The sequence below is a fragment of the Labeo rohita genome, chromosome 25, assembly GCF_022985175.1.
Source record: "Labeo rohita strain BAU-BD-2019 chromosome 25, IGBB_LRoh.1.0, whole genome shotgun sequence".
In the NCBI taxonomy this organism is placed as follows: domain Eukaryota; kingdom Metazoa; phylum Chordata; class Actinopteri; order Cypriniformes; family Cyprinidae; genus Labeo; species Labeo rohita.
This window is the reverse complement of record NC_066893.1, coordinates 29,582,946-29,597,952: the sequence shown is the minus strand read 5'-3', so window position 1 is coordinate 29,597,952 and position 15,007 is coordinate 29,582,946. Positions and strand designations below refer to the sequence as shown.

Sequence of the window (15,007 nt, the reverse complement as noted above, 5' to 3'; positions counted from 1 at the left end):
ACAGAAAATAATGAACTTTATCACAATATGCTAATTTTTTGAGAAGGACCTGTAAATTGACAGAAATTAGCCCAGGTCTGTCTTGTCATTACACTGCATAAAAATCACAAATGCTTTGAGCTTATATATAATGTGTGTTGTGTTTTCAGGGGTATAACTAGACTCCTTATATTATTAATCAATACATTGTATTATTAATCAACAAATTATTCCGCAGTGTTGCTAACTTGAACATTTCTGTGTTCTTCATGATGCCTATTTGATCTATTATTATTATTATTATTATTATTTATCATCATATGGTAAGAAAAAGACAACCTACCTTTCAAATATACATATCTTAATTTGATATTCCTTTAGTACATTGCAAGTTAAAATGTATGTATTTTGTACAAAAAAGAACACTTTACATTAATTCGTTTTGGATTGTTAGCTTGTATTTTCACTATAATTTCAATACAGATAAATAATAGCCTGTGTAATAAAGTTTGTTTCAAATGGATGAAGAACAGGCTTTAGCCTATGTCATTTGCGCAATAGGGAAAATTATGAATGGAAACAGCTCAAGGGCAACTTTTTTTTTGTGATACACCAAAACTTCTGCAACAATCTTTTTTTTGTTGTTGTTGTTTTTAGAGATGATGTCATTGCGCACACCATTTTATCGGTAAAAAGCCAGTTGGATGGAAACAGGCAGGAGACAAAGAAGGTTTTTTTTACGCATATTCTTTTTGTTGATAACAAAACATTGCAAAACTGGATGGAAACTTGGTTATAGATCAAGTGGACTTCACATGTTGTGATAAACATTAAAATAAATAAATAAAATAATAATTGCTATCCAGCATCGCTTCAGTTTGAGCGATGCTGGATAGCAATTATTATTTTATTTATTTATTTTTTGTATGATTAATATCAGTAGGTGTGTTTGACTTTCTTGTTAACTGATGTACTGCAGTGGTGTGGATTACTTGTGTATTGTGATGTTTTTATCAGCTGTTTGGACTCTCATTCTGACGGCACCCATTCACATCCATAGGTGAGACAGTGATGGAATGACACATTTCTACAAATCTGATGAAGATACAAACTCATCCTAATCTTGGACGTCTGAGCACATTTTCACCAAATGACCATTTCTGTGTGAACTTTCCCTTTAAGGCCACTGAAAATGTGTTTGTAGACTTTGATTTCTGTTGATACAGTTTGAAACGAGTGTCATAACACAGTGAGAGTGAAATTACTGTGGTGTCATATTCACACGCTTGTCTGCAGGGTCTCATCAAAGTTCATTTTAGATTCTGTCTGGAAAATCAGAGAACATTCAGAATGAGTTTCCAGGTCTGTTTTCTAGACAGACGAACAGGGACTAAAATAAAAGTGTCTGTGGCGAACTCTGAGGAGGAATTCAGAAACACCACAGTTGAAGAGTTAAAAAGAAAACTCTTGTCTGAAGACAGCAGATGTAAGTCAAACACCTTAGAGTTTTGTTTCTTTTAAAGTTGATACGCTGTTGTTTGCTCTTCCTCATGTTGTCATTGTTTGCTTTCACAGATAAACACTGTGGACTTTACTGCAATCACAAGCTTCTGTTTCATGATCGTACACTTGGCTCTCATGGCATTAAACACAATGATATTATTGTGACTGAACCACCGATGCGTCCACGTATGTATTTATGGATTCAAATCATGTATTTTTCTTCTTAAAACTGGCCCTTCATCATAACATCGGAGGTTGGGGCTTGTTGTCACTTTAACAGTTCTTAGAATCAAATGTACACAAATGCTTGTTTTCTCTCGCAGAGCTTTAGTAATAGAAATATTGTTCACTTACATTGTTCATAACATCAGTTCACATATCAGATCAAATGTTAAAAATAAAAGTTTTACAGTTTATTGAAAACATTGCTTTTTTTTTTTTTTTTACATTTTTGCTGTTTCATGACTTTTGTGCTTCATACCTGTTTTATGATTTTAATTTTATAGTTTATTGCATCCAATGTGACCTCATTATGTCTGTGTGAAACACACTGTATATTTTTCCATGTGTTCTTTTTTCCTGAGCAATCACTTTGGAAATGTGTACACATTTTACATATAAGCTATATATAAATTGAGTAAAAATTATTTAATTAAATACAAAAGATTTTTAATTATCATTCCTTCTAAGCAATTAAAGGTACAGACAGACATATATGGCAGCAAAACTCATTCAGCTTCTGACTGATCTTTTATTTTTCTGTTTCACAGAATCTCTCTCATCTGAAGATGAATGTGAAGGTGAATTCATATCCAGGACTAAATCTATGGAAAAATTAACTCTGAGCATGTAAATGCATTTGATGCACACTGAATTCAGAGGAAATGTAAAGTATTTATTAATTAGTTCAGTGCATCATTAATGAAACCACTTCACATGATCCACAGAGAATTATTAATATATTCATATTGAGTGTTGATCAGATGAAGTGTAATATCAATCTAATTTACTTCATTCACTGTCAACTCAACATAAAACATAGACGTATATGATGGAGTTTGTGTTTTCATGTGTCTCTGTACGTTCATATGCAAATATTGTACATTATCCTTTCTTTTGTTTACATTTATTAAATCAAACATGCCATTGACTGTTTTATTTTGTGAAAGGTCTGATTTCAGTAATCAGCTCAGAAATAGAGACAATACAGCTATATCTATATTCTACACAATAAAATATAGAAACAATAGAAACAATATTTTGTAAAGCCAAGATTGTATTACATATAAGATTATTTTTAAATCTATTAGTTATTTCTTCAAAACAAGGCAACTAATTAATATTCAGCACTCCTCTGCCATAGTATTTTCTAAACTTTTAGTTAAAGATCCAGTGGTATTTTATATTACATTATTTTATCAATGTGTCTAAAATTGTAAATAGTAGGTCACAATGAACAACTCACCCATACCAAAAGAATCATGTACTACAGCTAAACTGTCAGGGTCATGGACTATTCTGTGTTTTTCTTAGTTTTCCCTTGTGTTTTCATATGCCCATATTTGGTTTTCCTGTTCCTGTTCCCATTGTGTCCTCATTAGTTTCAGGTGTGTTAGGTCTTTAGTCTTGTTTGGTTCCCTTTATAAGTTGTATTCCCTTATTCTCTTGTTGTCCAGTCTCCGTTATGTTAAGGTGTTTTTACTGTCTCCTGGTTTCTAAGTTTAGTTATTAAAGTATTTTGTGTTTGAATCGCTCTCTGATTCTCCTGTCCTGCTCCTTGTACACACCATTCAGTGACATAAACAGTCACTAGAGCTGAATAACTGTACACAGATACTCAACAAGACATAATAGAGAATAGTAAACTACTCAACAGTAAGGAATTTTTATGCAATGTATACAGAATAAAAAAGAAATAAACATTTTGGTAATGAAGCAGATTATTACTTTATGATAAAAGATTATTCTTTATAAATGTCAGGGTACACTCTTAAAAATATAGTTTTTTTGTTTGTTTGTTTGTTTTTTGGCATCAGTGGTTCTATGAAGAACCTTGAACATCCATGGAATCTTTCAAACACAAAAGTTTCTTTAGAGTCGAAAAAGGTTCTTTAGATTTTTCAAATGTTCTTCGAAATGGTTCTTTTAGGAACTGAAAAGTTCCAAAATGGTGCTGCAAAAACGCTTTTGGAACCTTTATATTTAACAGTTTAGAGTCATATTTTTGACTGGAATAAAAAATGAGGCTGTGATGGATTTGTTTAACAACACACTGATTGTTCAGCTAATGAAATGTCTTTGTGAATAAAACTCTCAGTAAACAAACCTCCATAAAACTGTTTTAAAAAGTTGTGAGCTGTGAAAATGACATGTATATAATCAGGGGAAGAGTTTGTGTCAAGCAGGCAATAATCCCCATGAAGCCGTGGTTTACAGTGAATTTATAACAGCTAATGTCCCTGAAAATTCTGTAAACCACGGCTTCTAGGGGCTTATTGTTTTTATAAAACGGTTATTCCATATATGTAGCGAGGTTTCACAAAATAAAACGGAGCAAACAAAATGTAATGATATTAATAAAAACATTATTCTTCCGCCAAACAATGTAGTTCCTCAGAAACGGTTGTGGTTGCAACAAAGTGGTTGACGAGCAACACACAAACGTAAACAAAGGTGTGTGTTTGTAGAGTAATTTACAACAGCTTAGAACGCAGCTCAACTAATCGGAATCAAGGACCAGAACTATCAGTTTTATACATTTAAATTTACAATTACAACTTTTCAGTATTTTATTTTAATTATTATTATTATTTATTTATAATTATTATTATTGAACTTGTCATAATAAATCAGAACAAAATATAAAAGTTCCCCTTAATTGCACAAATTGGTAACACCCAACTATTTGGTTCACACTTTCATCCAGGGTTGTCCACAGTTTTTCTTCATAATTAAGGCTACTTTTAAACTGCTGCCATGGGTTGATTTTTTTTATTTTCTCTCTCTCTCTCTCTCTCTCTCTCTCTCTCTCCTGCGGGTTAAAGGGATAATTCACAGAAAAATGAAAATTCTGTAATTAATTACTCACCCTCATGTCGTTCCAAACTTGAACTTTGTTCTTCTTTAAATCACAATTTTACAAATTAAGACATTTTTAATGAAATTCAAGAGCTTCCTGACCCTTCATAGACAGCAAATCAACTGAAACATTCAAGAAATTTAGTAAGGAGAAAAATAGTAAAATAGTGACATCAGTGGTTCAACTGTAATTTCATGAAGCTACAAGAATACTTTTTGTATGCAAAACGAAACAAAAATAACAACTGTTTTATAACAATAACAATGTACATTTAAAAATGACTGTGTTTTATCTTTAGTGTGGATTATGATTTTAAGTTTTTGCTCTACTGAGAAAATTAAAGGTTCTATCAAACTTAAAATAATTGACATTATCATTTAATGGTTTCACAGATGCAACAGAGCAAAATAAATATGAAAATAACTGGATGTTTTGAGTACAAAGGACGCTGAATGAGGAACAGTCACTAATGGAATGCAAATGAAATTGAAACTAACCAGCATCACATGCAAGCTTGCTGAATCAGTTCTTGCTGGATTACATTTTGTAAAGGTTGGAGCACATTTAAAATGGGTTATCAAGTCTATATTTTAGATTTGACAACTAAGCCTATAAGACAGTTTCTGTGGCAAAGTCAAAGGAGGAATTCAAGAACACCACAGTTGAGAAGTTAAAAGAAAAATCGTTACCGAAATGATCAGATTTGATTCCAGAAGCTACTATGGCAATGAACCGCTAAAAGCCGAGCCACTTTCATGGTGCCTAAACTCCAGATTTGGCTCAAACTAAACTGAAATTTACCAGGCTAGGTGTTGAGCCAAATTTTAACCCCCAACCCAAATTTCTCCACATTGAAGCCACTACCAGCTTGTCTAATCCTAATCCCTTCCTCACATTCTTAATCAACCAATACTAATGGGGTTATAATGCATCAGGGGGTCAGAACACTAATTTTGTGAGAAATGACTGCCCTATAATGCCAGTGACAATATCTTACTCATTCATTAAATTTACATGTTAAATAAGTTGCACAAGTGTTGATTTTAACTGAAGTAGATTGGTTACATAGCCACAACATAGTTGGAGCAACTTCATCTTTTTGAGTAATCAACTTAAAAAAACGTACCCTGGCTGCCTTAAAATGTTAAGTTCTGTCAACTCAAAAAAAAAGTTTAGGCAACTTGAAATGTTAAGTTTTACTAAGTGACAACTTAGATATTTGAATGGATTCAACTTACAATTTTAAGGCAGCCGGGTAACAAACACAGCTTTTAAGTTTAACAAACCAATTTTTAGTTTAGTCAACTCAAATATCTACGTTGTCACTTAGTACAACTTTTCAAGTTGCCTAAACTTTTTTTTTGAGTTGACTGAACTTAAAATTTTAAGGCAGCAGGGTAACAAATTATTTTAAGTTGACTCAACAAATTGTGATTTTTTTGTTGTTGTTGTTGTTGTTGTTGTTGTTGTTTAAAGTGTACATGCATACAACTTCTAAATCAGAATCAGAATCAGAATTAGCTTTATTAGCCAAGTGTGCGCAAACACACGAGGAATTTGTTGTGGTTTTTTAAGGTGCTCCTGGTACATACATACATACATACATACATACAACATTTAAATAAAATAAAAACTTAAAAATAAATAATAATGTATGAATCTGGAACAGATGATTTATGCACAGATTTTTGCATTATTTCTCTATATACAGCTATATAAATAAGAGATGTGCATGAGTATTTACATAATAATACTACAGAAAGAGACAATAATTAGAAATGGAGAAAGAAATACAGAAATGAATTGTAGAACCCATGTAATGATTCATGTTTATCTGTTTAAGGTGGCATTTGGGAAAAAAGCTGTTTTTATGTCTAGATGTTTTAGTGCTCAGGGATCTGTAGCGTCTGCCTGAGGGGAGAAGTGCAAACAGGTTGTGTCCGGGGTGAGAAGGGTCTTGGATGATGTTTCCTGCCCGTTTCTTCACTCTGGAGATGTATAAGTCCTGAAGGTTGGGCAGGTGCACACTAATGATCATTTCTGCTGTCCTAACAGTCCGCTGCAGTCTTCTTATATCTGATTTACTGGCTGCCCCAAACCAGACAGTTATAGAAGAGCACAGAACTGACTCTAACAGCTGAGTAAAACTGTGTCATCAGAGCCTGTGGTAGATTGAACTTTTTTCAGTTGACGAAGAAAGAAAACCTTTGCTGGGCTTTTTTTCACAATAAAGTCAATGTGAATGTCCCACTTCAGGTCCTGGGAGATGTTAGTACCTAGGAACTTGAATGAGTCCACTGCAGCCACAGTGCTGTTCATGATGGTGAGAGGGGGGAGTGCAGGGGTGTTCCTCCGGAAGTCCACTGTCGTCTCTACAATTTTGAGCGTGTTGAGCTCCAGGTTGTTGTGACTGCACCACAGAGACAGCTGCTCAACCTCCTGTCTGTAAGCAGATTTGTCGCCATCCTGAATGAGACTGATGACTGTAGGGTCATCTGCAAACTTCAGAAGTTTAACAGAGGAGTCTTTAGAGGTGCAGTCATTTGTATAGACGGAGAAGAGCAGTGGGGAGAGAAAACGCAGCCCTGAGGAGCTCCAGTGCTGATGGTGCGGGTGCCGGATGTGAGTTTTCCCAGCCTCACTAGCTGCTGCCTGTCTGTCAGGAAGCTGGTGATCCACTGACAGATGGAGGTGGGTACAGAGAGCTGTGACCGTTTATTCTGAAGGATATCTGGGATAATGGTGTTGAAAGCAGAGCTGAAGTCCACAAACAAGATCCTTGCATAGGTCCCTGGTTTGTCCAGATGTTGAAGGATGTAGTGCAGTCCCATATTGACTGCATCATCCACAGACCTGTTTGCTCGGTAAGCAAACTGCAGGGGGTCCAGCAAGGGTCCAGTAATGTCCTTCAAGTAGGCCAACACCAGTCTCTCAAATGACTTCATGACCACAGATGTTAAAGCAACAGGTCTGTAGTCATTAAGTCCTGTGGTTTTTGGTTTCTTGGGTACAGGGATGATGGTGGAATATTTGAAGCAGGATGGGATTATACATAGCTCCAGAGATCTGTTGAAGATCAATGTGAAGATAGTCGGGGTGGGTGTAGGGTGTCAGACCAGTCTTTTGTATTTTAAACCTGCAGTAAAACTCATTCAGGTCATCAGCCAGTTGTTGATTGGCCTCAGTGCTCTTGTAGCTGGTGATGGCTTTCAGGCCGTTCCACACTGATTTCGAGTCATTTCTTTAAAGCTGTTTTTTTAGCTTTCCCGAGTAGTTTAACTCTGCCACTCTTATCTCCCTATTCAGTGTGTATTTGGCCTGTTTTTACAAGGCTTTGTCCCCACTCCTGTAGGCGTCCTCTTTGGCCTGGCGAAGCTGTTTGAGTTTTGCACTGAACCAAGGTTTGTTGTTGTTAAATGTTAAATAAGTCCTGGTGGGTACACATCTTTTAAGCTTTTGTTTAAGCTTTTAAGCTTTTGTTAAGCTTTTGCTGTTTGCTGTTTTAAATCATTCGTTCATTTATTTATTTATTTATTTATTTTTATGTTGCACTGACATTATTTTGATTCACACACACAGTATGACATAATATGAAGCAGGAACACTGATTCATGTTATGACACAAATTTAGGAACATTTTAGACCATACATAGATAATAAAAACATGGAAAATAAACTATTCTTCATGTTTCTGCAAAATAGCCACAAAAAGTCTGATGAGCAAAACATTTCCAAAATGTATAAAAGCTGGTTTCAATAATATAACTACTCCTTTAAAAAATGTTTTGACACATTTACAGATAAAACAACAAGATACTCACTTAAAGGAGAAGTCCACTTCCAGAACAACAGTTTACAAATAATGTACTCACCCACTTGAACTTCCAAAATGTAGTTTATATGCGGCTTCAAATGATCCCAAACGCAGTTGTAAACGATCCAAGCCGAGGAAGAAGAGTCTTATCTAGCGAAACAATCAGTTATTTTCATAAAAATAATACAATTTCTATACTTTTTAATGTCAAACACTTGTCTTGTCTTTCTCTGTCTGGTCTGTTTTTGTTCCGGTTCATGTCAGTTAGTGTATGTGGAAAAACTCCCATCTCATGTTCTCCCTCAACTTTAAAATCATCCTATATCACTGTTTTAGTTTTTTTGTTAAGGGTGTTTGATCTTCTTTGCATGTTCACTTTATAAAGACTGTGTCTGTACTTCTGCAGTGATGTAGGATGATTATGAAATGATTTTTGAAGTTGAGGGAGAAAATACGATTGGAGTTTTTCTTGTTCTTTAAACTTTGGTAAGTGCAGCAAAACCATGGTTAATGTGTGGTTACTATTGTTTAACTGTTTGTGGTTAACTTGTTGTTGTAATATGTTAAAAGGAAAAACTGTAATCCTCTTGTGAGAAGATCTATTTAATCCAAGCATGTGAGTGAATTTTGTCAAGATGATTTTTTTTTTTTTTTTTTCTGTTGGAACATGTAGGGGGTGGTTGCCATTTATTTTGCTTAGACTTTTCTCCTGTTTCGACAGGGAGGTATAGTATTCTGTCCTTAGTTTTGTTGTTTTTCTTTTGTTAGTTTATGTAGATTGGTTTCTGGAGTTAGTATATTGTGTTTATTTTGTTGACTTGACCCGTCCTGAAGTTCTGTTTGCTTCCTTTTGTTACATTTGCATTGATAATGGTGCTGTGTTTAAGTCACTAGTATATTTAACATAGAATATATTGCTGGAAATGATGTTTCTATGATATCAAATTATTGATAAGTTACAATGCCACACCAGAAAGTACTATGCTAACTCACTCTCTCTCTACCTCGTCTTGCTCCCTTTATCAGGGATCGCCACAGCGGAGTGATCTGCAAAGCCGATCTGGCACATGTTTAACACATGTATTTACTGTTGGCTATTTACTTACATTAGTTTACTATTGGTTTTTGCTATTAATCTTTACAGTAAAGATATTACGTTATTATTTATATATATTTTTTTAGAACATCATGATTTCTGCATAAAATTCACTATGACTGCATAAAAATTCATCACATATCATAATATTCACAGTAAAACCACACAGGCGTACGGTCAAAATCCCATGTGTTAATATGGGCTACAGTGTGATGTCATTTTGTGCAATTCGTTTAATTTATTTTTTTGGTAAGTGATGAGTTTCTTCATCAGTGGATCACGGTCGCCCCCTGCAGGACACATTGCAACATGAATGTTATATACAATAGTGAAAGTAAAACTAAACGCATGCAGCAGCGCATTCTCCATTTTCAATTCGACATTAAATTTGCACATGCAAAATGAGCTGCTACATTTTTTGTAAAGAGTGTTCCGGTAAGACAAAAAAAATATATTTGAATTCGGAGGAAATGAAGAACATGGAAGTTTTAGAGTTGAAAAGAAGAATCGACCCCGGAAACGAACGTGAGTCAAACTCTTAGTTGTTCTGTTTCTATGTTATCGTCATGTATGTTTGTGTAATTCATTTAAAAACAACATTAGCTATCATATGTGTCAATATCAAAATCATTAAAGGTCCTGAACATTTGGGCTACATTTACATTTAGTCATTTAGCAGATGCTTTTATCCAAAGCAACTTACAAATGAGGACAATAGAAGCAATATAAACCAACAAAAGAACAATAATATGTAATTTTATTGTATTTTTTTAAATAAAATAAAAAGTATAGATAGAATATCATTAGAATAGATCGTGTTAGAGGGTCACTAAATGCTAGCAAGTAACATTTGTTGGATTTACCCTTACAAATATTAACTGTTATTTTACTACAGTGATATTTTAACCATTATATTTGTAATAAAATGTATGCTAATTATAGGAAAACACTCTTAATGATGCATCTTCACCTCTTAATGAGGTTGATTATATTAAGGTTTACTTTATCTTACATTGCTGTTTTTTTGTTTGTTTGTTTTTTCATAGAGGGAATCAGATTAATCTACGGGGGCAAACAACTGCAAGATGGTTGTACAGTTGGTGCTTATAACATACAAAATGGATCTACTATTTATGTAGTTGAATATCTACCTGGTGGAGGTATGTAACACGTGAGTTTAAAATGATTTAAAGGAGAAGTCCACTTTCAAAACAAAGATTCACATATAATGTACTCACCCCCAGATGTTCCTTCTTTCTTCAGTCGTAAAGAAATTGTTTTTTGAGGAAAACATTTCAGGATTTTTCTCCATATAATGGACTGATATGGTGCCCCGATTTTGAACTTCCAAAATGCAGTTTAAATGCAGCTTCAAACAATCACAAATGCAGCTGTAAACGATCCCAGCTGAGGAAGAAGGGTCTTATCTAGCGAAACGGTTGGTTATTTTCATAAAACAATACAATTTATATACTTTTTAATCTCAAACGCTCGTCTTGTCTTTCTCTCCCTGAACTCTGTGTATTCTGACTCAAGACAGTTAGTGTATGTGGAAAAACTCCAATCATATTTTCTCCCTCAACTTCAAAAATCATTTCAGAATCATCCTACATCACTGCAGAAGAACAGACACAGTGTTTACAAAGTGAACATGCAAAGAAGATCAAACACCCTTAACAAAAAAGGTAAAACAGAGATATAGGATGATTTTGAAGTTGAGGGAGAACATGAGATGGGAGTTTTTCCACATACACTAACTGACATGAACCAGAACAAAAACAGTCCAGACAGAGTAAGACAAGACGAATGTTTGACATTAAAAAGTATATAAATTGTACTTTTTTAATGAAAATAACAGATCGTTTCACTAGATAAGACCCTTCTTCCTCTGCTGGGATCGTTTAGAGCCTTTGCAGCTGCATTTAAACTACATTTTGGAAGTTCAAACACGCAGGCACCACTGAAGTCCATTATATGGAGAAAAACTCTGGAATGTTTTCCTCAAGAAACATAATTTCTTTACGACTGAAGAAAGAAAGACATGAACATCTAGTAAATTATCTGTACATTTTTGTTCTGGAAGTGGACTTCTACTTTAAACATTTTAGTTGGATGCTCTTTTTTTTTTTTTTTGTTACTACTTACAACTTTCAAAACGTTCAACATTTAAACTACCATTCCCATAATGTTTGTAAAATGATAATATGGAACATTCCCTTAATGTTTTTGCCAACCTTCACATAAACAGCAATTGTTTATTTTTTTTTAACTGGATGTTTTGAAAGTTCTAAAAACATAAATAATAAATAATTAGCAAAACAGTCTATATATTTTTGTTAGCTGGGTTTTTTAGTTTTTACGCCAACTTCTCAAAATCAGGCTGTGTTATCATATGTTTTACTGTGAATGTGATTTGAAACAATTCATTGAATGTTGGTCATACACTGGTTTGTTTACGTTTTTACTGAGTTTTGTGTTTTATCATTGTTTAAATGTTGCTGACAGTTTACTATATGTTTATCCAGTGACATTTCCCTTTTTTCCTGAGCCATAACAAGTCTTCCTTTTACTTAATATAAATGTGAGCTTGTGTAAAACATGATAATTATTGATCCTTCATAAAATTCATGTTAAAGGTACAGACAGACTATTTTATGGCAAATACCATTCAGGTTCTGACAGATCTTGTTGCTTCACATCATTTCTCACAGGTCTTCCTCCACCTGAAGATGAAGATGTAGAAATGCCCAGGACTGAATCTATGGAAAAATTAGCTCCAATGCAGCAGACTGAGCCAGAATCCAGTGGATCATGTTGGATATTGTAGTTCAGTGCTTTCCAGTACAGCATCATATAATATAAATCCCATACATATGTTCATACTGTGAGCTCATCAGTAAAATATCATTCAAATTTATTATCATAAAATACACTATCACATAATCTTCTCTGATTTCAGCTTTTAAAATAAAATATTTCATGACACAAGTGAATTTATAATGGAAACCTTGTACCAATATGAAAAATAGGAAACAGTACGGCACAATAAATGACTCAACCAGACCAAAAACATATGTAAAGAATCAGCAGTTAACAGAATAACAACCCTTCAGTGCAGCGTCCATAGAGAACACAGATTCACACTGTCTCTGCAGAAGATCTCAATGAAGGCTGATACTTCCATTACTAGCATTTCTCATGTTAATGCCTCTGAGATGAATCACTTCCCGCTTCTGTATTTGTAAGTCGCTTTAGATAAAAGCGTCTGCTAATAAAAGTAAATGTACATTTAGTAGAGAATATATTCCAGCAGTTCAGAATTTGGTTACACTATAGAGACTCTATTGTATAAGTAACTTTGCAACTACGTCAACTCATCAGAATATTAGTAGACTGGTTAAGATGGGGTTTGTAAAATAAGTTACTTATAATCAGTAGAATGTCCATCAAAGTGTCAGCAGATATGAAGAAGACAGTCTACTGATACTCTAATGACTGCGAGTTGACATGGAGTGACTGAAAAGAAAAGTTGTTTCAGAGGTGAAGCCAGTTAATAGTTTATTATGAAAGATTATGAAGACAAACATTGTGCTTTTATATAATAACATATCAGTAAGAGCATTCCCTGTTATAAATACCCTTGTGTCACAAAATATTTTACTTTTACTTAAGTGCCTGAAATCAGAACATACGACATGATAATGAATTTTACAGTAGTAAATTTGAACAAAATATGAACAGTGTTTAGGGCTCCATTAATAGGGCTTTATAGTCCCAATAAGGCAGCATCCATTTAATAAAAATGGTAATTTACACTCAATATGTTATTACTGCATACAGTTTTATAATGTACTACAATAATGAGGTGCAGATGTCTGCCACTATTTGCAATAAGTATAAACAGCTCTAACTATTAGCCCATTTAAACTTTTTTGCAAAGATTCTGCTGTTTTTACATAGTGTGAATAGACATCTATCGTTATTTGCGCCAAAGACTTTATATAGGAAGACTGTGCACTCCTATTTTTTTATGAATGGGTGAAAGTGTAACGCCCAATATGGCGAATAAGCCCCGCCTTCTACGTGAAATAACCAATCCTTGATTAATAAAGTCATCGCGCGTCATTACAGCTGCCGTTAGAAACTGCGCATGCGCGTTGGCTGGTTTAGCATCAAAACAACTATCGCTATTTGCATTATATTATATTATTATTTTATGTCTGTTTTTATACACAAATTATGGTTGAACAAAGTTTTTAGGGCAGCTTCTCAAAATCAGACTTATATGTTTTACTCTATATACAATTTATTGAAATTTTGGTCAAAATATTGGTTTGTTTCCATTTTTACCTGAGTTTTATGCTTTATAATTATAGTTTATATTTACTACATATCGTGTGAGAACATGGCTGCTATGTGACATATGCTGGATATTCATACAGTGAGATGTTTACATTCTTATTTCCGGAGCCATAACAGTAAAATGTTCAAAGTTTTGCTTGTTATAAAAATTTCACAGTTATATATAAATTGACAGAAATTAGCCCAGGTCTTTCTTACCATTAAACTGTACAAAAATGATAAATACTTTGAGCTTATATCTTGTGTGTTGTGTTTTCAGGAGTATAAGTAGACTCCTTATATTATTAATCAATAAATTGTATTATTAATCAATAAATTAATCAACAGTGTTGCTAACTGGAAAATTTCAGTGTTTTTCATGATGCCCTTTTTATCTATTATTATTTAAAAGACCATATACTTTATTAGTAATGCCATTTATTCATTTCACCCAAAGCTACTTTTGGTTTTCTCTGGTACACTGTATTTATTTATTTTCATTTGGACGTTTTTTCTCCCATACCTTGTCCTCTTGGCTATACATTGTTTTAAAGTTTTTTTTTTTTTTCCATCCATTTTTCTGACTTCTGTTTCAGTCACAGATGTTGTGCATCTCGTGAGACGGGGGTAGCTGCAGCCTGGAGCAGTGGGTGTGCCGAAAGGTCTTTACAATTGGTTGCGAGTTTCCCGTTTAATATAAAGGCAGGCTGTTATCTTAAACGCTATTAACCCCTTTAATCTGTTTAAATAACAATTCCAATACAATTCTATAAACCCAAATCCCCATTCTTTCACTGTAAAAATAGTGATCATGATATTAAAAAATATTACTTTCGAATGTACCTTCGGAATTTCATTCTGAATGGCCGCAGGTTACTGACGTCTTCACCACCGCGTCTTTGCAAAGGTCTTATAGTGCATCCATAATCAAAATAATTAATAAAAAACAAATTATAACTATTATTGTATGTATATGGGTACTCACAAGCTGTTCATAAGTTCGAAATATCTTTTAGTGATATATTACCATTGTATTGATTACACAGGATAGAAAAAAATGTTATAGAATCAGTAATTTCTATTGTTATGAACCATGCTTTACAGTTTTTCTGTACTTTTGTTAAAAGTGCATGGAAACTAAAAATGTTTTGCCTGATAAGGACAAACATATGGTTGATATAACAATAATAATAAT

General features: G+C 33.7%; 2 protein-coding genes across 3 annotated transcripts in view; both read left to right on the top strand.

The window, feature by feature from the left end:
* The window catches only part of LOC127156723 (uncharacterized), a 31,476-nt gene extending 17,317 nt beyond the window's left edge, over window positions 1-14,159 (top strand). Inside the window, exons 1-3 of one of the 2 annotated variants that reach the window (XR_007825775.1) lie at window positions 9,812-9,996; window positions 10,518-10,631; window positions 12,183-14,159. Coding sequence is in view for 1 of the 2 variants with exons in the window: in XM_051099756.1 (XP_050955713.1) it covers window positions 12,183-12,298 (116 nt within the window). In the remaining variant the exon portion in view is untranslated. Of the gene's footprint in view, window positions 1-9,811; window positions 9,997-10,517; window positions 10,632-12,182 lie in introns of those variants that run through there. The other variant, XM_051099756.1, reaches the window with a different exon arrangement.
* LOC127156721 (uncharacterized) lies at window positions 1,224-2,629 on the top strand. Its single transcript, XM_051099752.1, has 3 exons — window positions 1,224-1,465; window positions 1,555-1,668; window positions 2,253-2,629. Exons 1-3 carry the CDS (start codon window positions 1,330-1,332, stop codon window positions 2,333-2,335), a joined length of 333 nt encoding a protein of 110 aa, XP_050955709.1. The 5' UTR covers window positions 1,224-1,329; the 3' UTR covers window positions 2,336-2,629.
* Window positions 14,160-15,007: the final 848 nt, after the last annotated feature.

Excerpts from the sequence above, each read along its gene's own strand:
- LOC127156721 (XM_051099752.1), top strand. The coding sequence starts at position 1,330 with ATGAGTTTCCAGGTCTGTTTTCTAGACAGACGAACAGGGACTAAAATA. Across the intron at positions 1,466-1,554 it reads CTTGTCTGAAGACAGCAGAT|ATAAACACTGTGGACTTTAC; the intron begins GTAAGTCAAACA and ends TTGCTTTCACAG. Across the intron at positions 1,669-2,252 it reads TGAACCACCGATGCGTCCAC|AATCTCTCTCATCTGAAGAT; the intron begins GTATGTATTTAT and ends TCTGTTTCACAG.